Genomic DNA, 27,133 nt, shown 5'->3' with positions numbered 1-27,133 from the left:
CCAAATTGTAATTTTCTAAAATGGCTTTAGAAATGCACTGTAACTTTGTCATCTGCTTTCATGTCAAATTTCTTATATCTGAGCTGCTTAATCAGTCCCTCAGCATGAGAGGCGTGTGTACTGGTTACTGCTGATATTTGTTCTTGTGCTTTTCAGTTACTTTGTAATTTAGAGATAATAAACATACTCTTGATAACAATCATTACAAATGAAACAGAAGGGGTATGGCTGTGTGTTTTCCTTCATTGCAGCCTCACTAGTTGTTGCTATGTAGGACTGCACGTGTTTCATGCCAACTCCAGACTCCAGTCCTCAAGTGCCACCCTGGAGTTGGCTCCCTGAACTACACTGTAGCTCCAGCTCTTTCCCCTGTGCACACACACAGCTAAAGTCCAGCCCAGAGAGTTACAACATAGCAAGAGCAGGAAATCTCCAACACAAACACTCAGGAGGAAGCAGAGAGAGAGAGAGTGAGAACTCTGGCAGCAGAGAGTGAAAGTCCAGGAAGCAGAGAGACAGAGAGAGAGACCCTGGACGCAGAAACATGAATCTCCTCCCAAACTTCTCTATGGAAACATGGACTCTGCTTATCTTATTCCTGACACTTCTATCTCTGTAAGTATGTGTGATGTGTACTTGTTCTTAATCTATTCAAAGTCTAATGTATGTATACGTTAATTAAAAACAGCAAGCACAGAGCTATAGAATAACGTTTAGGTAAAAAAAAAAAGACTTTTATATAAGAAATCAATGCTGGAATTAGAATGTTATATAGAGAAGGCATTGGGTTGCCATGTGTCCAGTATTGAACCGAACTGTCCTGTATTTGGACACTCCATCCAGTACAAAATGAGAGGTAATACTGGACATGTACAGTATGTGTATACCAGTTTAACCTCTCTGGGCGTGTATGTGTATACCGGTATTACCTCTCTGGGCGTGTATGTGTATACCAGTATTACTTCTCTGGGCGTGTATGTGTATACCGGTATTACCTCTCTGGGTGTGTATGTGTATACCGGTATTACCTCTCTGGACATGTCTGTGTGTACAGGTATTACCTCTCTGGGCGTGTATGTGTATACCGGTATTACCTCTCTGGGCGTGTATGTGTATACCGGTATTACCTCTCTGGGCGTGTATGTGTATACCGGTATTACCTCTCTGGGCGTGTATGTGTATACCGGTATTACCTCTCTGGACGTGTATGTGTATACGGGTATTACCTCTCTGGACATGTATGTGTATACCGGTATTACCTCTCTGGGCGTGTATGTGTATTCCGGTATTACCTCTCTGGGCGTGTATTTGTATACCGGTATTACCTCTCTGGGCGTGTATGTGTATACCGGTATTACCTCTCTGGGCGTGTATGTGTATACCGGTATTACCTCTCTGGGCGTGTATGTGTATACCGGTATTACCTCTCTGGGAGTGTATGTGTATACTGGTATTACCTCTCTGGACATGTATGTGTATACCGGTATTACCTCTCTGGGCGTGTATGTGTATACCGGTAATACCTCTCTGGACGTGTATGTGTATACCGGTATTACTTCTCTGGGTGTGTATGTGTATACCGGTATTACCTCTCTGGGTGTGTATGTGTATATCGGTATTACCTCTCTGGGCGTGTATGTGTATATCGGTATTACCTCTCTGGACGTGTATGTGTATACCGGTATTACCTCTCTGGACATAGTGACCTGACCGGCTTGGGGGGCAGCGGGATTTCCCCCAGCAGGGTGAGAGCAGGGCTGTTGTTAGGGGGCTGGGCAGCTTCCTCCATCCTGATTGGCTGCTGCTGGGTAACGCAGCCAATCAGGAGAAGTTGTCAGGAGCCTGGGGGTGGGACCAATGAGAGGAGCAAACAGCATGGAGCAGCGAGTGGAGAGAGAGGTGTGTCTGTCTCCAGCGTGTGTGTCGAGCGCGTCGCACCTTTCACTATTGTGTCCAGTATTTTTGGAGAAGCCGCATGGCACCCTTAAGGCAATGCAGCTTCTACACTGCATGTTACAATTTGTCATTAACAACTGTTACCTTATGTGCCCCCGCCCCTCCACCCAAAAAATGTCGGTTCCATATTTTGGGTAGAAATTGAACTTTAAACTATATCTGAACAATTCGGACACTCTGGCTGTTCGGTTTCACTTCATTTTTTTAAAAGGCAGAATCCAACAATACGAGCGATAATGAACAGATATGCGGGTTTCCTGTGGGCTCAGTGATATCACACTGCATTCTATATTAACCAGCCTTTGTAGAAGGAAACCACAAGATGCATTACAATATTACACCTGCGTCTGACACTAATATATATATATATTATATTCCAGTTTGCATTGTCTGCTCATCTCACACCTTGTCCTCATCTGTCTGACTGTAACAAAGTATTGGATTATATCGGTAACAGCCAGTAACACAGGGATTAGGACATCATTAGCACTATATTGGATTATATCAGTAACAGCCAGTAACACACAGATTAGGACATTATTAGCACTATAATGTATCATATCAGTAACAGCCAGTAACACACAGATTAGGACATTATTAGCACTATATTGTATCATATCGGTAACAGCCAGTAACACAGGGATTAGGACATTATTATCACTATGTTTGCTCTAACAGTTTGAGCTTCACATGCATAGTCTTGTATGTCTAAGCTCTGAAATCTTTCCTCTGTGGGAGACTGAACACACAATATATCTGTTAAATCAAGAAATAATAACTCTGCTCAGCAGCATTCATGAGGTTATCTGACACGATTTCCAGAGGCAGCAGAGTATCAGTTATTAGCTGTTATAAGACTGTCCACGTAAATATAACACCAGGAAGAGGAGAATGAATTCTGTACGAGTGAGCAGCATGTGGTCTGTGTCTTTTCTATGTCAGTTTCATTTCTCTGACCATGCACATTGTCTGCTTGTAACGCTTCTTGATCTTCTGTTTCCTCCTCAGTTACGGGATCTGGCCATATGGGTTCTTTAAAAAGTATGGGATCCCTGGCCCCCGCCCCCTGCCTTTTATTGGGACCTTTCTTGAAAATAGGAAAGTGAGTATGAGACACCTCCTCGCCCTGCTCACGGGCACATTATGTTCCTGTCACTCTGTATGTGTGTCCTGAAAATAATTAGCCATGTGGAATAACAATGCCTATTATCAAATAATGAATGATGTGTTTGGGTTATGTATACTGTATTAAGAACTACTGTTAATAGTAATAATGACAACTAAAACAATACAGCTGTAATCTACACTACACAATCAGTTTTTATTATCTAACTGGGGAAATGTCAATATTTGATAATGGTTATGATGTGTATCGTATTACACAATTCTCCTCCTCACTTTTAAGGCTATACTGTGGGTGACCAGATGTCCCGGTTTAGCCGGGACAGTCCCGTTATTTTTGTCTCCTGTATTTTTAATATGTAATGGGGAGGGGGGTGTATTTTTATTATGTATTGGGTACGGGGTGTATTTTTATTATGTATTGGGGAGGGTGTGTATTTTTATTTATTCGGGAGGGAGGTGTATTTTTATTATGTATTGGCGAGGGGTGTGTGTTTTTATTATGTATTGGTAGGGGGGGAGAGATGATGAGGGATGATGAGGAGGAGGGATGGGGAGAGATGAGAGAGGATCAGGGAGAGGATGGGGGGAGGGAGATCAAAAATTGCAGTCTGTATTAATATTAATGGGGTCCTGAAATTGTTTTGTCTGGGGGCCCGCGCATGTCTACCTGCGCCACTGCTCCTACTGTCTCTGTAAGCTCTTCCTACGCACGACTTAGCCTGTAAGCTCTTTGGGATAAGGACTTTTTCCTATTGTTTGTCTGAAGCGCTTATTCGCATTCTGTGTTATATTATTATGTCACGTGTGTTATTGCTGTGAAGCGCTGTGTGCATGGATGGTGCTATATAAATAGAGATATTTATATATATACCTAACTTTATTTGTCTTGTTTCGCAGGGCCAATTTGAATTCGACATGGAATGTTTCAAGAAATATGGAAATCTTTGGGGGTGAGTTCAGGTCTCATTTCCCATCTCCTTGGAAGGGAGAGGGGGGAGGGACCGGGTGGAGAGAGGGGGGTTTGGGGAGCCCTGGGGGTGAGATGGTGGATCTGCGGGAGAGGGGGATGGGGGGCCTGGAGGAGAGAAGGGGGATGGGAAGGAAGAGGAGGAGGGGCCTCGGGAGTGAGTGGGGATGGGGGGGGGGTGGGGGAGAAGGGGGATAGGGGGCCTGGGGGAGAGAGGGGTGACGGGAAGGGAAAGGGGGGAGGGACCTGGGGGAGAGAGTGGGGATTGGGGATGAGTTCAGGTTTCTTTTCCCATCTCTTTGCCAATCCTACATACAATGATTACTCTGAACACACAGGGCAAAAGAAGGGTGTATCACAGAGGCATACATCCCCTCTAACAGAAGAATGTGGTGTGTGAGGATAGGTACAAACTGAACTTGTTTTTTTAATATTTACCAGAAATATAATTTAGCAGAAATACTGTCTGGGAAAAAAATATTATACAATCTGTGGGCCTCAATTATAAAAAGAATGGAAAAAAATGACTATAAGCTCCGGTGGGGCTGGGGGAACCTCTGTAATAATTATCTGGTATTCACAATTGATTTTACTTTTAACTAATGAAAATGTATTTAATCCCAATACAAGTCAAAGGAATAGTATGAGCTCCTTGTCTACCTGAAATCAGCCGACAGGAATTGTTCCAAACCACAGAGTAATCAAATTAACAGTGAGGAACTTCAGGAGCCAGAGAGGGGAAAAGGGGTATTAGTGGTCATCAGTGGTGTGGCCGGTTGCCACGATGACACAGCGTCACCTGATGCCGCAACGTCATGGTGAGGGCGGCTCTGTTACAGAAACACCGCTCTCTCCCCGGCAATCCGTTTCATTGCTGTGGGGAAGCACACGGGGTGCCTGTAATCGCTTGGGGGGGGGGGGGGGAGATCATCAAGAGTCCGGAGGGAGGGTCCCTACCCTTCGGGCCCCTCCCCGAGCTGGGGCCCCCGGGACATGTCTAGAGGGAGGAGTGGTGTATATTCTGTGTCTAAATAAGGAGAACTTTGTTTTTCCCCCAGGATTTATGATGGACGGAAGCCGGTACTCGCCATAATGGATCCTGCAATCATTAAAGCTATTCTAGTGAAAGAATGCTTCACCCTCTTCACTAACAGAAGGGTACGTCCCACCCCAGGCTGGATTTCTGTTTTCATTTTTTATTTCAGAATCAAATCGGTTAAAGTTCCAAGGACCTTCCAGCATTACGGCACAGATCCAAAATCTCCGTTAAGTGACGTAACGTCATGTTAAGCCTTACCGCATGTCTTCAACGGACAATAATGTAACATGGAGCCATGGTTTCTCACATGACGAGCATTGTGTTCACTATGGCGCCCGTTAGTTATAATGACATGCAAAGGTGGTGGTACCCTATTATTGAGTATCCACTGAAGGCTTTTAAGGTTAATGCAAAGACTTAATATTTAAGTCATTCCTAAACAGCGTCACTACCATCCAGACCCTGAAATAGGAGAGAGAGAGTTTGGGATAGAAGTATACAGAATAAGTCAATGGGTTATTTACTCAAATAGACTCTTCTCTCCTTCTTTCTCTCTCACCTGCAGTCTCTTGCTCTCCCTCCTCAATCTCCCCTCTGACCCCCACTGTTCTTTCCTCCCTACTCTCTCTCCTCTTTCTCCCTTCTCTTTCTCTCCCTCTCTCTTCTGCTGTCTCCCTCTCTCCCTCTTCTCTTTCTCTCCCTCCTCTCTCTCTCTCCCTCCTCTCTTTCTCTCCCTCCTCTCTCTATCTCCCTCACACTCTCTCCTCTCTCTCTCTCCCCTTTCTGTCGCTCCTCTCTCTACCTCAATGTTCTTTTCTCTCTCCTCTCCCCCTCTCTTCTCTCTATCTCCTGCTGTCTCTCTCTCTCCTCTCTTTCTGTCCCCCCTCTCTCCTCTCTCTCCCTCGCCATTCTTTTCTCTCTCCTCTCTCTATTAGCTTTGTGTATATGTGTTAGCCTCGAAAAATAACGTCACATATATTTCTAATACATGGTAATAGCTCTGTAATGGTCTTAAGTACATAAAAAAAATAGTTCACTTCTGAAGTTGCACCAAGACTTCAGAAATGGATTAGAATGCATTACCTTAAAGTGGCATTACATCTTGACTAGGTGGGAAGAAGTTGGTCCCTGAAGCTGACCCGCGTTCATTTCAGCTCTGGGAAACTCCTGCTTTTCGAGATATTTACATCTCAGGGGGCTGCAGGCCAATAGGAAGCTGTGACATCATCCCTTGCAGCTTCCTATTGGCCCACGTGATACGGGACCTTTAAACAGCAGTTACATAGTTACATAGTTATATAGAAGATGAGGTTACAGTTACATAGTTACATAGTAGATGAGGTTGAAAAAAGACGTACGTCCATCAAGTTCAACCTATGCTAAAATTTAGACAACAGATACTTTATCCTATATCTATACTAACTTATTGATCCAGAGGAAGGCAAACAAAAAAACCCAGAGTCATATCATACAATGATATCTCATAAGGGGAAAAATAAATTCCTTCCTGACTCCAAGAATTGGCAATCGGATTAATCCCTGGATCAACATCCTTCCCATGTATACTTATTTGGTATATCCCTGTATACCTTTCCCATCTAAAAAGATGTCCAACCTTTTTTTGAACAAATCTATTGTATCTGCCATCACAGTCTCCATGGGTAATGAAATCCACATTTTAACTGCCATTACTGTAAAGGACCCTTTCCTTTGTTGCTGGTGAAATCTCCTTTCCTCCAACCTTAAGGGATGGCCCCGAGTCCTTTGTACTGCCCTTGTAATGAACAGTTCGTTTGAAAGCTCCTTGTACTGTCCCCGAATATATTTGTATATAGTTATCATATCCCCTCTTAGACGCCTCTTTTCTAATGTAAATAAATCTAACTTAGCTAGCCGCTCCTCATAAGTTAGATTGTCCACCCCCTTTATTAATTTGGTGGCTCTTCTCTGCACTCTCTCTAGTTCCATAATCTCTTTTCTTAGGATTGGTGCCCAAAATTGTACTCCATATTCAAGGTGTGGTCTTACTAATGCTTTGTAAAGGGGCATAATTATGTTTACTTCCCTTCCATCCATTGCCCGTTGGATGCAAGATAAGATCTTGTTTTCCTTGGCAGCTACTGCATGACTTTGGGCACTATTGCTAAGCCTGCTGTCTACAAGCACTCCTAAATCCTTCTCCATCAAGGATCCCCCCAATATATCTCAATTTAATTTGTAAGTCCCCTTTTTATTCTTGGATCCCAAATGCATAACCTTACATTTATCTGTATTAAACCTCATCTGCCATTTACCTGCCCACGTTTCCAGTCTCTCCAAGTCCTTCTGGAGAGAAATTACATGCTGCTCTGATTCTATTACCTTACACAATTTAGTATCATCAGCAAAGATGGAGACTTTGCTTTCGATCCCAACCTCAAGGTCATTAATAAACAAGTTAAAAAGCAGGGGTCCCAGTACCGATCCCTGAGGTACTCCACTCACGACTTTAGCCCAACCTGAAAATGTTCCATTTATGACAACCCTCTGTTGTCTGTCCTTTAACCAGTTTTCAATCCAGGTGCATATATTATTGCTGAGTCCAATTTTCTTTATTTTGTACACCAACCTCGTGTGTGAAACCGTATCAAAAGCCTTTGCAAAATCTAAGTAGACCACATCAACTGCATTACCCTGGTCTAAATTCCTTCTTACCTCCTCAAAGAAACAAATAAGGTTAGTTTGGCATTATCTATCCTTCATAAATCCATGCTGACTATTACTAATAATTTTGTTTTCCAATAGGTATTCCTGAATATTATCCCGTATTAAACCTTCATGTAGTTTCCCTACTATTAAAGTCAGGCTTACAGGTCTGTATTTTCCCGGTTGTGATCTAGCTCCCTTTTTAAATATAGGCACCACATCTGCTTTACGCCAATCTTGTGGTACTGAGCCTGTGGAAATGGAGTCCTTGAATATTAAATATAATGTATATAGACGGGTGAACAAGGAGTTAACCCACCAGGTGCTCAGAAGTATAATAGTAGCTGTTGAATGTTGCTTGATACAGTTTTAGGGATATTCGTCATGGCAAACTCCAAACATGTGAATATGAATAGTCTTTTCCAGCAACTGGCTCTTGATGAGCACTAATGAGGTTGAGATAAAAAGACTCACGTTTGAATGGAGTATATGGCGCCGTGCCCTCGCGATTCTCATGTAGCCCAACCAGCCGCTAACCCTCTCGTAATAGCTCCGTCACGGTGGGTGGTCACATGACCGGCGGGGACTGCGGTATGGATGAAATGTATGGCGCTGTATCATCACGATCCTCAGAAGATTCGTTCAACCGCCAACCCTCCTGCAGCAGCTCTGTCACAGTGGGTGGTCACATGACCGGCGGAGACTACGTTGCTTCCGGAATAGCGGAGAGAACAGCAACGGCCCGGCGTGCTATCGGCAATAGACAGGAACACACAGGAACTCCTCCCACAGGAGGCATAGACGAAGCACAGCCGGAATAGAAGAACGATGGAAGGCTGATGAAGTGACGGAAATTTTTTATTTAGCACAGTGTACTGACGGATCCTCTGACGCGTTTCAGCCCATCAGGCCTTTGACAAAGGCCTGATGGGCTGAAATGCGTCAGAGGATCCGTCAGTACACTGTGTTAAATAAAGTTTTTGAGTCACTTCATCAGCCTTCCATCGTTCTTCTATTCCGGCTGTGCTTCGTCTATGCCTCCTGTGGGAGGAGTTCCTGTGTATTAAATATAATGGTTTGGCTATTACTGAGCTTAACTCCTTGAGAACTCTTGGATGTATGCCATCGGGGCCAGGTGCATTATTTACTTTCATTTTTTCAAGTCGCTTATGAACTTCTTCCTCAGTTAACCAATTGGTCATTAATATGGAGGTTGTGGCTTCCTCCTGCGGCACTACTATTGAACTTAATTCTTCCCTGGTAAACACAGAGGCAAAGAATTTGTTTAATACCTCTGCTTTTTCCTTATCTCCAATAATCTGCCTACCCATCTCACACTGAAAGGGTCCTATATTTTCTTTTCTCATTTTTTTGTTATTAAGTTACTTAAAGAACTTTTTAGGGTTGACCTTACTTTCTATTGCAGTCCTTTTTTCATTTTCCATTTTTGCTAATTTGATTGTCTTTTTGCAATTTTTGTTACATTCCTTATAATTCTGATACGATGTCTCCGTCCCTTCTGACTTCAAGAATCTAAACGCCTTCCTCTTCTTGTTCCTTTCCTCCTCCACCTGTTTATTTAGCCACATTGGTTTTGACTTATTTCTTTTATACTTATTAGCCAAGGGTATACACTGATAAGTGTGCTTTTCTAACAATGTTTTAAAGACTGCCCATTTATCTTCTACATTTTCCCCTGCAAAAACATCATCCCATTGTATTACTTGTAGATTAGTTTATTAAAATCTGCCTTTCTAAAGTTTAAGGTCTTTGTTGAACCCAAGTAATCTGTTTTTTGATCATTTATTCCAAATGAGACCATGTTATGATCACTGTTACCCAAATGTTCCAGGACTTGAATATTTGTTATTACTTCTACATTGTTTGATATGACCAAATCCAGAACTGCCCCTCTCCTGGTTGGTTCCTCAATAATTTTGGTCATATAATTGTCTTTAAGCACCCCCAAAAACCTGTTTCCTTTTGTTGTAATGCTTATCTCATTGCCCCAGTCTATGTCTGGATAATTAAAATCCCCCATTATGCAAACATGATCCAGTTTTTAGGCCTTCTCCATTTGCAAAAGTATTTTAGCTTCCTCAATCTCACAGATATTTGGTGGTTTATAGCATATTCCCACAAACATTTTCTTTATACTTTTACCTCCCCTGCTAATTTCCATCCACAAAGTCTCTACATTTTCATCATTCCCTTCATAGACATCATCCCTTATAATAGGTTTTAGATCCGGTTTAACATATAAACATACTCCACCTCCCCTTCTATTTGTTCGATCCTTCAGAAAAAGAGAATAACCCTCTAAATTAACTGTCCAGTCATGAGTTTCATCCCACCATGTTTCAGTAATGCCTATGATATCATACTGCTCTTTTGCAGCTATTAATTCAAGCTCTCCCATTTTATCTGTCAGGCTTCTTGCATTAGCAAGCATGCATTTAAGTTTTTTTTCAGCCTGTACTATTATCTTATCTGCTCCTTCCTTTCTGCGCCCACTTGGTTTAGTCTTTAGAAGTTTTCTAGTATTATCTGTATTTACTATGGGTGTCTCACTGCTTGTCAAACTTGCACTTGCCCCATTCTACCTCCATACCACCTTGTATCCTCCTCTATTCTATTTAGTTAATTATCTGTTTAATTCCCCTCCCCCCTTCATCCTAGCTTAAAATCTCCTCCAACCTTTTTAGCATTCTCCCACCTAGCACAGAAGATCCCTCTTCATTGAGGTGCAATCCGTCCCTAGAATATAGATGGCACCTCTCAGAAAAGGAGTCCCAGTGCTCTAAAAACCCAAACCCCTCCTTCCTGCACCACTTTCTTAGCCATGCATTAACCTCCCTGATCTCTGACTGTCTCCCTGGGGTAGCGCAACCAACGGGTCACGTTTTCAGGATATCCCTGCTTCAGCACAGGTGGCTCAGTCTAAGACTGAGCCTCTGATTGAGCCATCTGTGCTGAAGCTGGGAATCCTAAAAACCTGACCTGTTGGGGGGCTTGAGGACTGGAGTTGAGCACCCCTGCACATTACTGCCCCCTTTCTTCAATGAGGAACCAACACCGATTAATAGCAGGGTGTGTTATATACTCAGAAATAATCATGGTTAGGTTTCAGGGTGTACATGACTGTGGTTTCATGTTAAAGCATAAAAGTGAAGATATTGAACTTATAATTGACATCATTCGCCATTTGACACCCCTCCTCTGCGCTCTCAGAGTTTCGGTCTGAACGGGCCCCTGGAATCTGCTCTCTCTTTCGCTGAGGACGAGCAGTGGAAGAGAATCCGCACTGTTCTCTCCCCCGCCTTCACCAGCGGCAAACTCAAGCAGGTAATAAATATATATCCCATTACAGATATGTATTGACAATACGACCAAGTGTGTATCCAAAATACTCCCAACGGGGTCTCTTTTAGTGCAAAAGTAGCCTGTAATATAAGAGACTTGTTTTAATGGGTACGATGGGCCGTGTCTCTTCTCTTTTACCAGGTACATCACAATATACATGTATATACACAACAGGAAGCCAATGTATGATGAAATGTATGAAAATATGAAAACTCTAAAATTAGGGGTGGCCAACTCCAGTCCTCATGAGCCACCAACAGGTCAGGTGTTCAGGATATCCCTGCTTCAGCACATGTGGCTCAATCAGTGGCTCAGTCTTCAGATGTACTGAAGCAGGGATATCCTGAATACGTGACCTGTTGGTGGCCCTTGAGGACTAGAGTTGGCCGCCCATGATCTAAATGTTTAACTAACCTGCTTTCAACATCTTGGGTTACGGGCAAAATAGACTCACACCCACAATACTCTGTGGTGTATTCTTTATTTTACTGGTAACAGGAAGCATAGATCCTCTCCCATGCTGTATTTCAGATGTTCCCTTTGATGAAGCACTATGGAGACCTTTTAATGCAGAATGTCACGAAGAAAGTAAATAACAAAGAGACGATCGTTATGAAGGAGTAAGTATATAGCGAGTAAGAATGATACGGTGAATCTTGCCTTGGGAAGGTCTCACAGCCTATATATATATATATATATATATATATATATATATATATATATATATATATATATATATTGTGACAAACGGCTTACTCCGGGGCTCCGCCGTCTGTCCGGGACTGTTAGAACACGGTCTTTTAGGGTAGGTTAAATGATGAGACGTCACGTACTGTTCCTTTAAACAGGCTATACCTGGTTTATTCAGTCCCAGGCACTGAGACTGCCACAGTGTAAACAGAAAACAAAGCCAAACAAAAAGCTGCTCGTCTGAGCGATAACTTAAAACTTAGATGTCCCTGACTCAGAGTTGGAAGTGGCTTGTCCACTTCCACCAACAAAATAAGTACCTTTGCAGTCTTTAGACAAACGAACAGAATGATTGAAGCGGTTTGGGAAAGAGGCTTTCTCTCCCCTCTGCAGTTCAGCAGCCTTCCAGGCTCTTGGGGAGGGGCAGAGGAAACAGGAAACAGGTCTTATATACCTGAACTCTAATCAGCATGACAGGTGACAGAAAATAGGCAGCAGACAAACTGTGGAATGGAGTGCCTGTACTACGAGGCTGCCCTGTTCAGCTTAGACAGGACAGAAACTGTTCAGTATCCTGGGAGCCCTGTATATGGAGCTTATTACCAACCCCTGGTTTCTGTCACAATATATATATATATATATAATATATATATATATATATATATATATATATATATATATATATATATATATATATATATAACTGTAACCTCATCTACTATGTAATTGTAAACTCATCTACTATGTAACTGTAACCTCATCTACTATATATATATATATCCCAATACTGTATTTCCAAACCAAATGCAAAGTTTTACAATCATTTTGGGTGGGATGGGGGGGGGGGGAGTTCTGAGAGGAAAAGAGAAAGTGAATGTTTTAATAGTGATGTGATATACTGAGAACAAACAGGGCAAGATGAGTTGTTACTGTTGTTACATTGTTACATAGTTACATAGTAGATGAGGTTACAGTTACATAGTTACATAGTACATGAGGTTACAGTTACATGGTTACATAGTAGATGAGGTTACAGTTACATAGTTACATACTGTAGTAGATGAGGTTACATAGTAGATGAGGTTACAGTTACATAGTAGATGAGTTTACAATTACATAGTAGATGAGGTTACAGTTACATAGTTACATAGTTACATAGTAGATGAGGTTACAGTTACATAGTTACATAGTAGATGAGGTCACAGTTACATAGTTACATAGTTACATAGTAGATGAGGTTATAGTTACATAGTTACATAGTAGATGAGGCTACTGTTACATAGTTATATAGTAGATGAGGTTTAAGACATACGCCCATCAAGTTCAACCTAGGCTAACTTTAGATGACAGATACTTTATCCTATATCCGTAGTTACAGTATATAGATCCAGAGGAAGGCAAACACAAACCTCTGTGAAATATCTTATCAGTGATATCTCATAAAGGGAAAAATTCATTATTTCCTGACTCCAAATATTGGCCTTTTGTCTCTTCAGTATCTTCTCAGCATACAGCATGGACGCTATCCTAGGTACCTCGTTCAGTGTGAATGTCGATTCCATAAACAACCCCAATGATCCCTTCGTCATCAACGGCAGGAAGCTATTTGACTTCAGCATTTTAAGTCCTCTGATCATTTTGACGGGTGAGTTTCTGCCACGTCATCGTCTCCTTGCCAATGTTTCCACATGTGGATCCTGTTTTACGATATTCTCGTGTTTCTCTGAAGTCATTTTTAACACCGGCTGTTATTTCAGATTCTAAATCGCGACAGGTTTACGGGTGAATATTAAATCCTTTCCCTCTTCCTTCCCAGTGCTGTTTCCATGCATCATCCCGGCTTTGGAAAAAATGAATTTTTGTTTCTTCTCTTCGAGTGTTATTCAGTTTTTCACGGAGGCCATCAAACGTTTCAGAAACACTCGGCAGAAAGGCATTCAGGTAAGCTGTAACCGTATGTTCACTACACTCACAAAACACGTGTTATTGAGATTTTCATCTGAGATATTAAAGATCCTTTAATTGCCATTGTTTAGAGAGAAAAAAATTCCTTATCAGAGAGCATTGGATAATGTGTTACTGTTTTACTGGGGGTTTTGTTTGCCTTCCTCTGGATCAAAATACTGTAACACAAATATAGGATAAAGTATCTGTCGTCTAAATTTAGCATAGGTTGAACTTGATGGACGTATGTCTTCTTTCAACCTCATCTATGTAACTATGTAACTATGTTTAATTTGGCCAAATATTCAAAGCCACATAGGACTAGTTAAAACTGGATGATCTCTTAACTAGATGGGGGAATTAATTATTTTTTGTTTTTTGGTAAAGATTGCCGTGACAATGTTTGTAAATTTAAGGTGAACGTTTGGGTCTTAATCTCTGCCACTTTTTTAGTCCTGACCCTAAAACGTGGTCTGGGGTTCCAGACATCTCATTAACCTTCCACTGAGGTGGACCAGACAAGAGCGACAATCACCCCCCTTCCGCTGTTCAGAGAACCCGGTGTAATACTTAGCGGGGCCCCTGTATTAGGTGTAATAGGACTTCACTGTCATAAGTGGGACTTCACCTTTATTCTGCCCATGCTCCATACCTAATCTGAATTGGTGACCCCTGAGTGTATCCTTTCATTCCACACTGTGCCCATCCATCACTCCCCTTCCCTCCTTCAGGAGCGAGTGGATTTTCTGCAGCTCATGATTGATTCTCAGACCAATGAAAACGATTCAGAGGAGGAAAAGCATGGCTATAAAGGTAATCAAATGCAGAGATTTGATTGGCTGCTGCTTCTGTCAATTGTGCAAAAGAAGGCGGGGCCAACACAAGTTAAACCTCGGAGAGCACAAACTGTGCCGCAGAAAAAGAAAATGCGCTGAAATTAGTATTTCAATGTTCTGCTCTACAGATTAAAAGATTGAGGGTAGAAAGGAGCCTTCCATTGGAGAGGACGTTTGGTTAATTCAAGCTGTTACCAAAACATGAACAAAACAAAGAAAATAACCCCTCCAAAAGTGCTAACCTACACTAAACTAAGTGCTAACAATATTGTGCTAAACAATGATAGGTGCTCGTGCAACATCAAATTAATATCAAAAGTGACTTACACAATGCTGTGAGAAAAAAGCAGCTAAGTGACAATAATAACAGGTATTTCCAAACCTGATATACACAGTGAACAAACAAACATAAAGTCCCCAGCGCTAAAGTCCAAGATACCGTGATCTTTAAGGCAGTCTCTAGTCTTTAAGGTGGTAGTTGGGCTCTGATATAGATGCTCCAGATGGGATGATGTCCTTGATGTAGATGGATACACCGTCTGAAATAACAGATAAACAGACACTCCTGATTGCGCAGTGTGTTACAGCAATCAGAGCCCTATCTGGATTGTGAAAGAATCCTACTCACATAATGAACGCCAATATATTCAGTGGAGAGGATCTGTGCTTGCTCCCCTTCTAATCAGCTCCTCACACCAACCCCACGTGGAGACAGCTTACTGGAGACAGCTTACAGGATACACCCTCTATCCTCAATGGCGTCGGGGATGCGTCCGTTACGACACCTCCTCCACCAATGTGAGACAGGAATATGTACAAGATAGTGTAGTATGAACAGACCTTTATTTCTTAAAACACTATAAAACGTGATAAAATACACTCACATGGTGCAATAACAGATGGTATTGCTCAATATACCGTCCGCAGCTTGCATTTCCTGATACCACACCGGAGAGGATCACTGCACACAGACACGCTGTCGACTTGGCGTGTGACGTCAGTGCTATAGGAAGCTCTCCCTGCGGCAGGACTACAGTGGCCGGAGGAGCTTAGTCTTTTGAACCATCCCGGCCACTGTAGTCCTGCCGCAGGGAGAGCGTCCTATAGCACTGACGTCACACGCCAAGTCGACAGCGTGTCTGTGTGCAGTGATCCTCTCCGGTGTGGTATCAGGAAATGCAAGCTGCGGACGGCATATTGAGCAATACCATCTGTTATTGCACCATGTGAGTGTATTTTATCACGTTTTATAGTGTTTTAAGAAATAAAGGTCTGTTCATACTACACTATCTTGTACATATTCCTGTCTCACATTGGTGGAGGAGGTGTCGTAACGGACGCATCCCCGACGCCATTGAGGATAGAGGGTGTATCCTGTAAGCTGTCTCCAGTAAGCTGTCTCCACGTGGGGTTGGTGTGAGGAGCTGATTAGAAGGGGAGCAAGCACAGATCCTCTCCACTGAATATATTGGCGTTCATTATGTGAGTAGGATTCTTTCACAATCCAGATAGGGCTCTGATTGCTGTAACACACTGCGCAATCAGGTGTGTCTGTTTATCTGTTATTTCAGACGGTGTATCCATCTACATCAAGGACATCATCCCATCTGGAGCATCTATATCAGAGCCCAACTACCACCTTAAAGACTAGAGACTGCCTTAAAGATCACGGTATCTTGGACTTTAGCGCTGGGGACTTTATATTTGTTTGTTCACTGTTACCAAAACATGCCAAGGTACTGTCAAGGGACTTCAAACACTGGTAACAGAAGCAAAAGCCATGTAAGGCCAGATCCCTCACTGGGACGCTTAGTGTGAACATCACAACAAGTTCTGCACAATTTGGAACTACTAACGTCACAATAACCAACCAACGCCCTGGCCAGGGCCACTTACTCCTAACTTTTGTAATTCCAATCTGAAGATCCGGTTACATTGTATTAATAACAGGGAATAAATGAGCATCAGTTCATAACTTGTTTCCGGGACCCATGAGCTCGCTGATTTAGCAAGACAATAGTGAGTTTAGTGAGTCACTAAACACTAAAAGCTGCCAGTGATGGTTCGTGACTGAAGCCATCGTGGGCACCATAAATGAAAAGTGAAGAATAACAACATAAATAAAGTTGCTTCCTCCACATTTCCGGAAGAAGGGCTTTGTTGTTGGGAAATATAACTAATACAAGCACAGTGGAATTATGGGTGAATAGGATTCCCAGACACACTTCCTGCCTTCATTCTCCTGCAGAACTGACGGACACTGAGATTACGGCTCAGGCGCTCATCTTTATTCTGGCCGGATTCGAGACGACCAGCACTACACTCATGTTCTTGGCATACAACCTGGCAACCCACCCTGATGTCCAGAGGAAGCTGCAGGATGAGATAAATACATTGCTACCCAATAAGGTCAGAGAGCAGCGGGGATGCCTGGGTGTTCAGCAGGGTATGTGAATAGGAAGTCTCGGAATTTAACATGGGTTGAACATGATGGACATATGTCTTTTTTCAACCTTATCTACCCTGGGTCCCGCACGATATCACCCTGCCAGTGGGTCAGAACAACTGTATCCTAAAGCAGTGGCAGAAAATTGTGAATAGTAAGAAAATGACAATGATTTGTCACCATAAGATTTTTTCTTAAATGTCTAGAATAGATTCAGGTCTAAGACAAATGACAGCTGGCATTTAGCCGCAAGTGACCTCGCTGCAGGGACACTAAGCCACCGGGTGTTTTGCCACCAAGGTAAATCCCTAACTTTAGCCCTCACCCTAAAACCCCGTAATCTTAACCCCTAATACTAATGCTACCCCTTGCACTAAAAACCTTAACCCCTTACCCTAAACCCATGCTCCCTTATCCTAAACCCTTCCCCTAAGCCTTACCCTAAACCCTTCCTCTAAGCCCTTACCCTAACCACGCAACCAAATGTCCCGTTTCGATAGATTCAAACTGCACATGGAGTCAAAAGGTGATATAGCAGGTGCATTACAAGGGGGGAGATTCTTCCTAAAATGCAGTGTAGGCCAAGCTTCAAACTGCGCTTAATACAGGCTGATCATACACAGAGCAGGGCAGAGTCTAATAAGGATTCTGCGATTATTTCTCCGCAGGCTCCTCCAACCTACGATGCTCTGACGCAGATGGAATATCTCGATATGGCGATTAACGAGACTTTGAGACTCTTTCCAGCAGCTGGAAGAATCGAGAGAGTTTGCAAACGCACAACCGAGATAAATGGACTAACCATCCCGGGTGGCGTCGTGACCATGATCCCAGCCTATGTTCTGCATCGGAACCCCGAGTTCTGGCCAGAACCGGAAGAATTCCAACCAGAAAGGTGCCATAAATCATGAGGAAGTGATTGGGTTTGAAGTCCTGGTGAATTGAATCTGTTCTTAGAATCGAAGACTGAGCCTCTGATTGAGCCACCTGTGCTGAAGCAAGGATATCCTGAAAACCTGTCCTGTTGGGGAGTGTTTGAGAACTGGAGCTGAGCACTCTCTGTCCATACTATACTTTATTTTAGCATTCATTTTTCTTTATATAGAATTCTGTGTATTTGGCATGGAATGTGCAGAATGGCATTTAATGAGTGTGCAGAACATCTTGGAATACAGACTCAGGATTTGGGGAGTTTCATTTTTTAAGACCAGCCGTAACCGCACAGTTTAGATTCACTTTCTCTCCCTATTCCCAGGTTCAGTAAAGAGAACAGAGAGGCCCAGGACCCGTACACCTTCCTGCCCTTCGGAGCTGGACCCAGGAACTGCATCGGGATGAGATTCGCTCTCCTGAACATGAAAGTGGCCATCACTGTCCTGCTGCAGAACTTCACCTTCCGGCCTTGCAAGGAGACTCCGGTGAGACTACGGACATTACCCATACAAATTCTTAAAGTAGACATTCATGTGAAGTTCCCGGTGATAAAGTGGTTTTCAGCGTTGCATGATTCTAGTAATCATTATTCTACCATTGCAAACACCAACAGTTCTATACAAGAAAAGGGCATTTCAATAATACCAAGGCAGACCACCTACCCCCACTAATACCCTACATGGGCCGCTCTAGCAAGGACAGGATTTTCTATTAGACCCTAGTGTGGGTTAAAGGGCAGAGTGTGCTGGCAGAAGGTCAGACAGGCGACCTTGGCAAGAGTATGTGTGTCAGAGCTTGAACAAAAGAAGCTAATGTATGTATGTATGTATGTATGTATGTATATGAGCAAGTAGGTATAGTGGCACTCCACTGCAAAAGCCTTTATCTGCCTGGTTGCTGACTGCAAACACTAATAGTAATACAGATGCATAGAAGAAAGGCATACCGGGTCTTGTAATAGAAGGTACAAATAGTTTATTCAAATAAATCAACGCTTTGGCCCGCTACGCACCCTTTCTCAAGAGGGTACGTTGTATCGTCTACAACTACAAGACCTGGTGTGCCTGCTTTCTACTCGTCTGTATGTGATGAATGAAGTTCAAATCAATAGTTCAAAAGGATATAATAAGTGCAGTGACAGGTCTGCAACTTCTGAGGGTATGAACCACATCCACGGATATCTAAGTGAAAAGAGAAGAAAGAAGCACGTGCCACATTGTATAAATCTGGGGTGACATTTATTATCACAGTAAGTAGGCGTCTAAATAGGACTCACAATTGAACCAAGAACAAGCGTATCTGAGAGATATAAATTCTCACGATGGTGGTGATCTTCTCACGGTGCCGTATGGAGAGCTGACGTCCCGCTTGGTGATCCGGTGTCCTTTCACTCAGTCGGGCCCTGATGAAGTTACGTTGTGTGATGAAACGCGTTGGACCGTGTTGATTGCGTGCTATGTCACCACGCTGTTGTGAGCGTCTGTGGTTAATCAGCTGCCTTCGATTGGTTGGACACTTTTCGCTATAAACAGTGTGTCACTTTCCCTTGGACGGCCTGGGGGTAACCCCTATCCCACTGACTGAGTGGAAGGACTCCGGATCACCTAGAGGAACGTCGGATCTCCATGCGGCTCCGTGAGATGATCACCACCATCGTGAGAATTCATATGTTCTTGGTACACTTGTGAGTGGGCCTATTTAGACGCCTATTTATTGAGATAATAAATGTCATCACAGATTTATGTTACAGTGTCACACGCTTCTTTCTTCTCTTATATATCGAGAGAGAGAACAAAGAAGCGCATGCTCCATAGATGATGCACATATTGTAATCACTTTTTTCATGTTTGTACTGACACAGTATTGCATTTGTATTTATTTACCTAGGCTCATACATGTGAGTGCACTCATTAATTGAGTGTATATTTATTTGCGCTAATATTGTTTGTATTATATTATATATTGTGTGTGTGTGTGTGTGTATATCCACACATATATATATACATACACACACCGTGTCGACCTATTTAAGGACCTGTAGATCACCCTTATTTACGCCGCTATGTGATGTTATTGCGCAGATCCCTCTGGAAATTGACTCCCTGGGAATCCTGAAGTCCAAGAGGCCGATCATTTTGAATCTAGTCCCTAGAACAGCCCAGGACACGGCGGGATAAATCTGTAGGAAACAACGAAAACAACGAAACATGAAGTGGATTCTTCATTGTGGACATTCCTGATCATTTGTGCTGAGAATAATGGGAAATATGGGAGAATGAGCGTGTAAATCTTTACAATGCACTGGAATGGTGCAAAAAGAAATGCTTTCTAGGAAGAAGTTCATATGTAATCGTTAAAATGAAAGCAGTGTGGCTACAAAAGTGATGGTATGTACTAAAAATTGTGAAAAACAGTGTAAAAAACACAATTAAGGGATAAGAATTATCCAGGGAAAAACAGTGAATATCATATATCAACAGCCTAAAAACATATATAAAGTCCTTTGAAAAAGATATTAATCAAATGGTGATCTTATCTGTGGTGATAAAAAGTTCTAATTCTGAAATAGAAGCGAGTCCCGGACGTGTGCTTCTCTCCGGGGAGGTTTCCCATTCCTCCTTCAATGCGAGAGAAAAGAGGGACCGCACAAAACGCCCATGGTATAACAGGGATTTAATCAAATGTCACTAAAAAAAACAAGTCATATTGCACTCGCAAGGTTTTGCCATTAAATGATTACAAATATCTCATTTCATAATATACCAAGAGAGTAAAGTATTGCAGAAGCTGCCACACACATACAGTACGCATAGAAGTCATATAATAGACCGTCCCAAAAATGAGTTTTGCACACAAGAAAATCAGACAGAAATTATTCTGAAGGATAAAGACATCGGGCCATGTTTGCTAAGTGGTGCCCTGGCAGCTGGAGTCTTTACACAAAACAGGAGGGACAAGGAGGCAGAGTATCTGAAAATTAGGGAAAGGAACGGGGGGATTGTAAAATGGGACTCCTTCATGTTTTCTGCTAGAAGGATAAATGTGTGTCTAATGTAATCACCACTGGGAAGTGTGCGGTCTGCTTTTGGTGTGACGTCCCGGAGAACTGAACGGTTGATCCTGTTCTCTCATTTTTAGTTGTAAATGTTACAACGGTTTTAATCTGAAGATAAAGATACTGGTGTGTTTTTTTCCCCGTTAGCTTTTCAGACGACTCCTCCAAGGAGAGACTTACCTGAGTGCACCTTCCTTTGAACAATTTACATTATGGGAGATCCATGTACAGTATTTGGTTAGGATGAAGTATCAAACTCAAATCTAAATAGGCGAATGCAAAGTCCTTGGCGCAACCAGGGGTATAAAGGCCACTCCCGAACAGGTGTTGTAATCCGTCCAGGTACAAAGTCCTTAGATACACTTGATCTCCTCAGGATACGATATTTCCGCCCTCTTTGCGAGCCAATCAGCAATCGGATTTATGAGGTAGAAGGGTAAAATGGAGGGAGCTCCACCTGGGGGGCCCAAGGTAGCCAGGTTGCTCAGTAACTGCCCCTCGCTGTCAGGGGCCAATTGTCTGATGCATGTATCTAAGGACTTTGTACCTGGACGGATTACAAGTCCTGTGCGGGAGGGGTATTTATACCCCCAGTTGCACCAAGGACTTTGCCTTCTCTTATTTTTATATCAGTTTTTCAGGCCATTGGATAGATTTCTTGTATTGGTCTTCGGCCGCCGTCCTATTTTTTCCAATTTTGAATAATTAGGCTTTGTATCACACTAACACTTATTGATTGTTATTTTAGTAGTTTAGTCACTTTGCAATTCACTGTGCACTTTAATCTTTATATCACTTTATCACTCATTCAGTGGCAGTTAGCATTTCACCATTTCTGTATTAGGTAGAGAGCTTATTGTATGTTTTATTTAGTATTAGTTTTTCAAATCCAAATAGGATGGAAACCAGTGACAACCACTAATTAAGCCACAAAACAAGGCTGTCTCACATGGAATGTGACCACTACACAGCAGGAAGTACCACACAAAATCAATTGGAACAATGTAGGGAAGTGGAGGGATCAGGATGAGATAAAAGAGGGTGTTTGGGTCACTGCGAGGTAACTCGGATATATCTCTTTGTTTCTCAATAAAAACTACACTGTTGGGCACCGTTTATTCATTTAAAGGAGCAATCCAAGCAATATCTTCTTATATGTTTTATTTTTTATTTTAAATAAATACGGTCCTGTCGTATTAGATAATACTTGCTACATTATTAGTAAGAAACAGATACATCAGGGCACTCACCCCAGGTATCGTCCTGGTAGGTTAAATGTAGCAGGTGCAAGGAGGTGAGTATTTACCCGACAGAATACAGTACACCCAAGAAGGATCAAAAGATCCCCCACATAATTGCACGCAGTGCTAGGACAAATGATATCAGACAGCAATGGTTACATCAGACAGCAATGGTTACATCAGACAGCAATGGTTATATCAGACTGCAATGGGCCATCAGACCATTGCAATGGTTATATCAGACTGCAATGGTTACATCAGACTGCAATGGTTACATCAGACTGCAATGGTCCATGCAGTCTGATTATAATTTGTCCTAGCACTGAGTGTAATTAGGTGGGGAATATTTTGACCCTTCTTGGTTATATTCTGTTTGATACATTATTATTTAATTCAACTTGTAATGCCAATTTTAATGAGTTTTAATATACTGAGCACCCTTTGATTCCTATAGCAGGTTTTATCCCACCTCCCCAGGAAGTTTCCTGTTTGTGATCATTTGTTGCCAATATTCCCAGCAGTTTGAGCTGCAGACTGTAACAATAATGTTACCGTAGTAAAATCAGGATACATTGTAGCTGCTAAGTCACAGTGATTGAATGATTGATTGAAATTGAAAGGCAGCCATTTAGAGAACCCTGGAAGCAGGATCATTGCTGATCAATCATGGGAAAACCAATCAATCGACAGCTTAGATAATTAGTTTTCAACAAAGGTAAACAAAGGCTGCATATATTAAAACAAATATCTCTTAAAGTGTTAATTGGATTGCCTCTTTAACATGGGAATAGCCTTATTATTTACATTCACTCATCACTTTTCCCCTCCTGTCAATGAATCCGGTGTGTGTGACACAATTGAGCTGGTGTTCACATGTTCTCCTAATTGTGTAATTTGCCCATAAAGCACTTTTTTTTCCAAAACAGCACTTTGCCAAACCAGAGATGTTGCATCATGTGGTCAAAATACTGAGGAACGACAGTGATATTTCCGCACACAAAATATTGCTAAAAAAAAAACATTTTGTGCAGAACTAAATGTGTCCAAATTGTAATTTTCTAAAATGGCTTTATAAATGCACTGCAACTTTGTTATCTGCTTTTATGTCAAATTTCTTATATCTGAGCTGCTTAATCAGCCCCTCAGCATGAGAGGCGTGTGTACTGGTTACTGTGTGATATTTGTTCTTGTGCTTTTCAGTTACTTTGTAATTTAGAGATAATAAACATACTCAGGATAATAATCATTACAAATGAAACAGAAGTTGTATGGCTGTGTGTTTTCCTTCATTGCAGCCTCACTAGTTGTTGCTATGTAGGACTGCACGTGTTTCATGCCAACTCCAGACTCCAGTCCTCAAGTGCCACCCTGGAGTTGGCTCCCTGAACTACACTGGATCTCCTGCTCTTTCCACTGTGCACACACCCAGCTAAAGTCCAGCCCAGAGAGTTACAACATAGCAAGAGCAGGAAATCTCCAGAGAGAAATACACAGGCGGTGCAGAGGAAGCAGAGAGAGAGTGAGAGCTCTGGAAGCAGAGAGTGAAAGTCCAGGAAGCAGAGAGACAGAGAGAGAGACTCTGGAAGCAGAAACATGAATCTCCTCCCAAACTTCTCTATGGAAACATGGACTCTGCTAATCTTATTCCTGACACTTCTATCTCTGTAAGTCAATGAAATGGTTAATTGTTCTGTATTTCTTCAGGCTGTCCACTTCATAAGAGTTAGTTAATAACAGAGTGATCACTGATCTAAACCACTGATTTAAAGGTTTCTCTGATATTTGTGGGGAATTTCTGCATTTATTTTTTTTCACATGAATATTTTATGCATACCAGCTCTAATTAGAAAAAGATGGGTCAGCAAGGTTGAAAACAACAGAAAAATAATTTAAATGACTAATTCTGATACCTTTTTGTTCAGTGTGAACACAACCAGATACTGTATCTGAGAGATTAGAACAGGCTGGGAGGGTTATATGAGGACACAGCTTGTGTGTTTATCACTGCTGCACTTTCTTTTGTATATATGAGGTGAAAGATGATTGGAAACACTGCCAGTTGCTGTTCTGCCTGGGAGCGCAAAGGGTTAAAATCGTTTGACCAGATTTTCAAAAGCAGAAACCGGGACACATGAAAGGAATTATTTATAAAGCAAATGACATCACTTAAAAATAAATATTATAATTGCATTAGTCTACAAGCGTCCCCAATCAAGCTGTAATATTGATTTATTTCAGTGTCCTCACATAACACGAACTCTCGGTTTGGTTTATATTAATAAATCATTTAATTAGACTTACCAATATATTTAAAATGTTTACTCTCATATGATTGATCACATGAACACATGCCATGTCTACTTTTCCAGTTTTAAAGCTGCAGTTCAGTCAATATCCTGCATGTGTGCTTTTTTTAAATAAATCAGTTCTGTAGTAAGAAAAAATACTTTTAGCATTTTCTGTTTTAAAAAAAACAACTTTGAAAGACCAATTTTCTTGTATTCTATTTTAACAAGCATGCTTGTTCCTATAGCAACGATTTACATTCCCCATATTTAAAGATGTCGCCAAACTTTGCCGATCAATAGACGGAGAACGAATTGACCGGCAGCTATGCAGTTCTTTAGGTAATTAGAGATTGCCCACATCAAACTATTGAAGTAAAAAAAAAAAAAAAATAAAAAAAGACTGAACTGCAGCTTTAAGTGATTTCCACCAGGGAAAAGCTTAATTTAAAAAAAAAAATCACGGACATTTGAACTATTTTGAGAAAATTGGCGGGACAGCGGGATGTTTAATGAAAATGTGGGACTGTCCCGGCTAATCCGGGAATGGTGGTCGCCCCAGGTTAACGAGTTGGTATCTTGAATTGTTTTTCTATAGTGCAGAAAGAGGCACCTGTGGAGGAGAAACCCCATTCTCCTTCTCCTGACAAGGAGACAAACTCAAAGCGTTGAGGTTTCATTGTTTCCGCCAATGGATTTGCCCGCCATAAACATACCAAGCCCTCCAACTCTTCCCTGCTCACCTCTTCCGAGACGTTGAGTTCCACCAAGGCCTTTTTGTGCCGAGGGAACATGTTTGTTTTGTTATATTTGTTTAATATGATCTTTGATCCACTCATTTTGCTTCTCACTCCCACATATCAGTATCAGTTCCCAATCATAGTTTTCCTCAGACACTCACTGTCCAGGCTAAAGAGTATTCATGTTTTCATTTTCTAAATTTTCCACTTGTTTAACATTGTTTCCCTTATCTGATCCTTCCCCAGCTCTATTGCTGCTGCATACTGAGTATTCATCCTTTTTTCCCCAAGCCACCATGGATAATTATCCATGTATATTTGGGGTCCTTCTTCCTAAAGTACATAATTCACTCCAATATTCGTAGTCATATTTTTTCTTATCATTGGGTTCTGCCTATTCCGGAAATCTTCAACACTTCTGGAATTTGTGTGTCAAAAACTGTATGTTATATTGTGTTATTGGTTTATAGTCATTTGTTTAAAAATATTGCTTCATTCTGTGGGCTGGATTCACTAAAAGTTGCTATAGTGGCATTCTTAAAAAATAGGATTGCAGCAATTTAATTTTTTGGGGGAATTAACGCCACGTTCACTAGGAATTTTGTATCGATTTTGAAATGGGTTTGCGATGCGCAGCTCACTTGCAAACGTGAAAAATGCATGAACTCTGCGGTAAATATAACGATACAAATAAGCATGGACTCACTGAGATCATTGTACATCATCAGCGGTAGCGATGCAGTTATGTGTGCGGGGGGGATATCACACTTATGTACCATAGGGTTAGGTAACAGGATTTCTTACGAAACCTTATGGCAGGAAATAATTTAACCTTATGCCTGAGGCTACCAATACATTGCAAAGGACGGTCTCCAGCACAGAAGGGGTTAACTTACAACAAATGAAACCCCAAAAGCCTAACCCGCATACATGCAAATATTAACTACCCTAGCTGCGCAAGTGGGCCGCTAGTCATTGGGATGACCATGGTTAGTTGACCGGTTAAGGGGTTAATACATAAAAAAAGGTTGTACTTTGTTAATATGTAATTTTATCGGCTATTCTCGGGTCTTATCTTGCCTATGTATACAGTGGTCATTATATATAAATGCACAATAGGCTTACTGCCAGCATGGGGCAGGCGATGATAATAATTGGCAGGGCTTTGTGGCGCTAGTCTGATCTCTCCAGATATCGAAGTATACTAAGAAAAATAGAAAAGCAGCGCCAGACCAATCACACAATGCAAGCATAGGTGAAATATTAAAAAAATTTAAAAAATAATAAAAAAATAAAATAAAAAAACATATATATATATATATATATATATATATAATATATATATATATATATATATATATATATATATATATATATATATACAGTCCCGCAGCTAGAGTCCAAGGAGGTTATTCAAACTCATCCACAAATAAGACGTGTAGAAAAACAGATTCCTCCAGCGCTTGGTTCAATTTTTCTTCATCTCCAGTGTATCTGTAGGAGAGAAAACACAGACCACAAACGAGTGGTGTAATATAGGTAGGTGTCACGTTAAACACTTGCCTGTGCTTAGTTCCCACTAGATGTACTCCTCCACGTTACTCTTAGTGGTGACTTGAAAATACAGAGGAGGAGAAGAATATAGCATAATAACGTTTTAATCAGGTTTATTTTTTTGTGTGTGTCATTTAAAGTGATTCCTACCTATATTACACCACACGTGTGGTCTGTGTTTTCTCTCGTTTCTCTCCTACATATACACTGGAGATGAAGAGATAGAGCCACGCGCTGGAGGACTCTGTTTTTTCTAGATATACTAAGTATAGTG

General features: G+C 41.6%; 2 protein-coding genes across 3 annotated transcripts in view; both read left to right on the top strand.

Annotated features, from left to right (window-relative positions):
* The first annotated feature begins 429 nt into the window (after nucleotides 1–429).
* On the top strand, nucleotides 430–23,194 carry LOC142463341 (cytochrome P450 3A24-like). The gene is made up of 13 exons (XM_075565967.1): nucleotides 430–615; nucleotides 2,965–3,058; nucleotides 3,979–4,031; nucleotides 5,107–5,206; nucleotides 11,004–11,117; nucleotides 11,667–11,755; nucleotides 13,322–13,470; nucleotides 13,642–13,766; nucleotides 14,501–14,582; nucleotides 16,854–17,014; nucleotides 17,720–17,946; nucleotides 18,307–18,469; nucleotides 20,066–23,194. The coding sequence occupies exons 1-13, from the start codon at nucleotides 545–547 to the stop codon at nucleotides 20,159–20,161; spliced, it is 1,524 nt and encodes a 507-aa protein (XP_075422082.1). The 5' UTR covers nucleotides 430–544; the 3' UTR covers nucleotides 20,162–23,194.
* Nucleotides 23,195–23,766: 572 nt separating this feature from the next.
* Nucleotides 23,767–27,133, top strand: part of LOC142463339 (cytochrome P450 3A29-like) — a 49,595-nt gene continuing 46,228 nt past the window's right edge. Inside the window, exon 1 of one of the 2 annotated variants that reach the window (XM_075565964.1) lies at nucleotides 23,767–23,944. In XM_075565964.1, the coding sequence (XP_075422079.1) occupies nucleotides 23,874–23,944 (71 nt within the window). In that variant the 5' untranslated portion in view covers nucleotides 23,767–23,873. The remainder of the gene's footprint in view (nucleotides 23,945–27,133) is intronic. The other variant, XM_075565963.1, reaches the window with a different exon arrangement.

The sequence above is a fragment of the Ascaphus truei genome, chromosome 11 (assembly GCF_040206685.1).
Source record: "Ascaphus truei isolate aAscTru1 chromosome 11, aAscTru1.hap1, whole genome shotgun sequence".
NCBI classification, from domain to species: domain Eukaryota; kingdom Metazoa; phylum Chordata; class Amphibia; order Anura; family Ascaphidae; genus Ascaphus; species Ascaphus truei.
The sequence above is the reverse complement of the archived record's forward strand: the minus strand, read 5'-3'. Positions and strand labels throughout refer to the sequence as shown.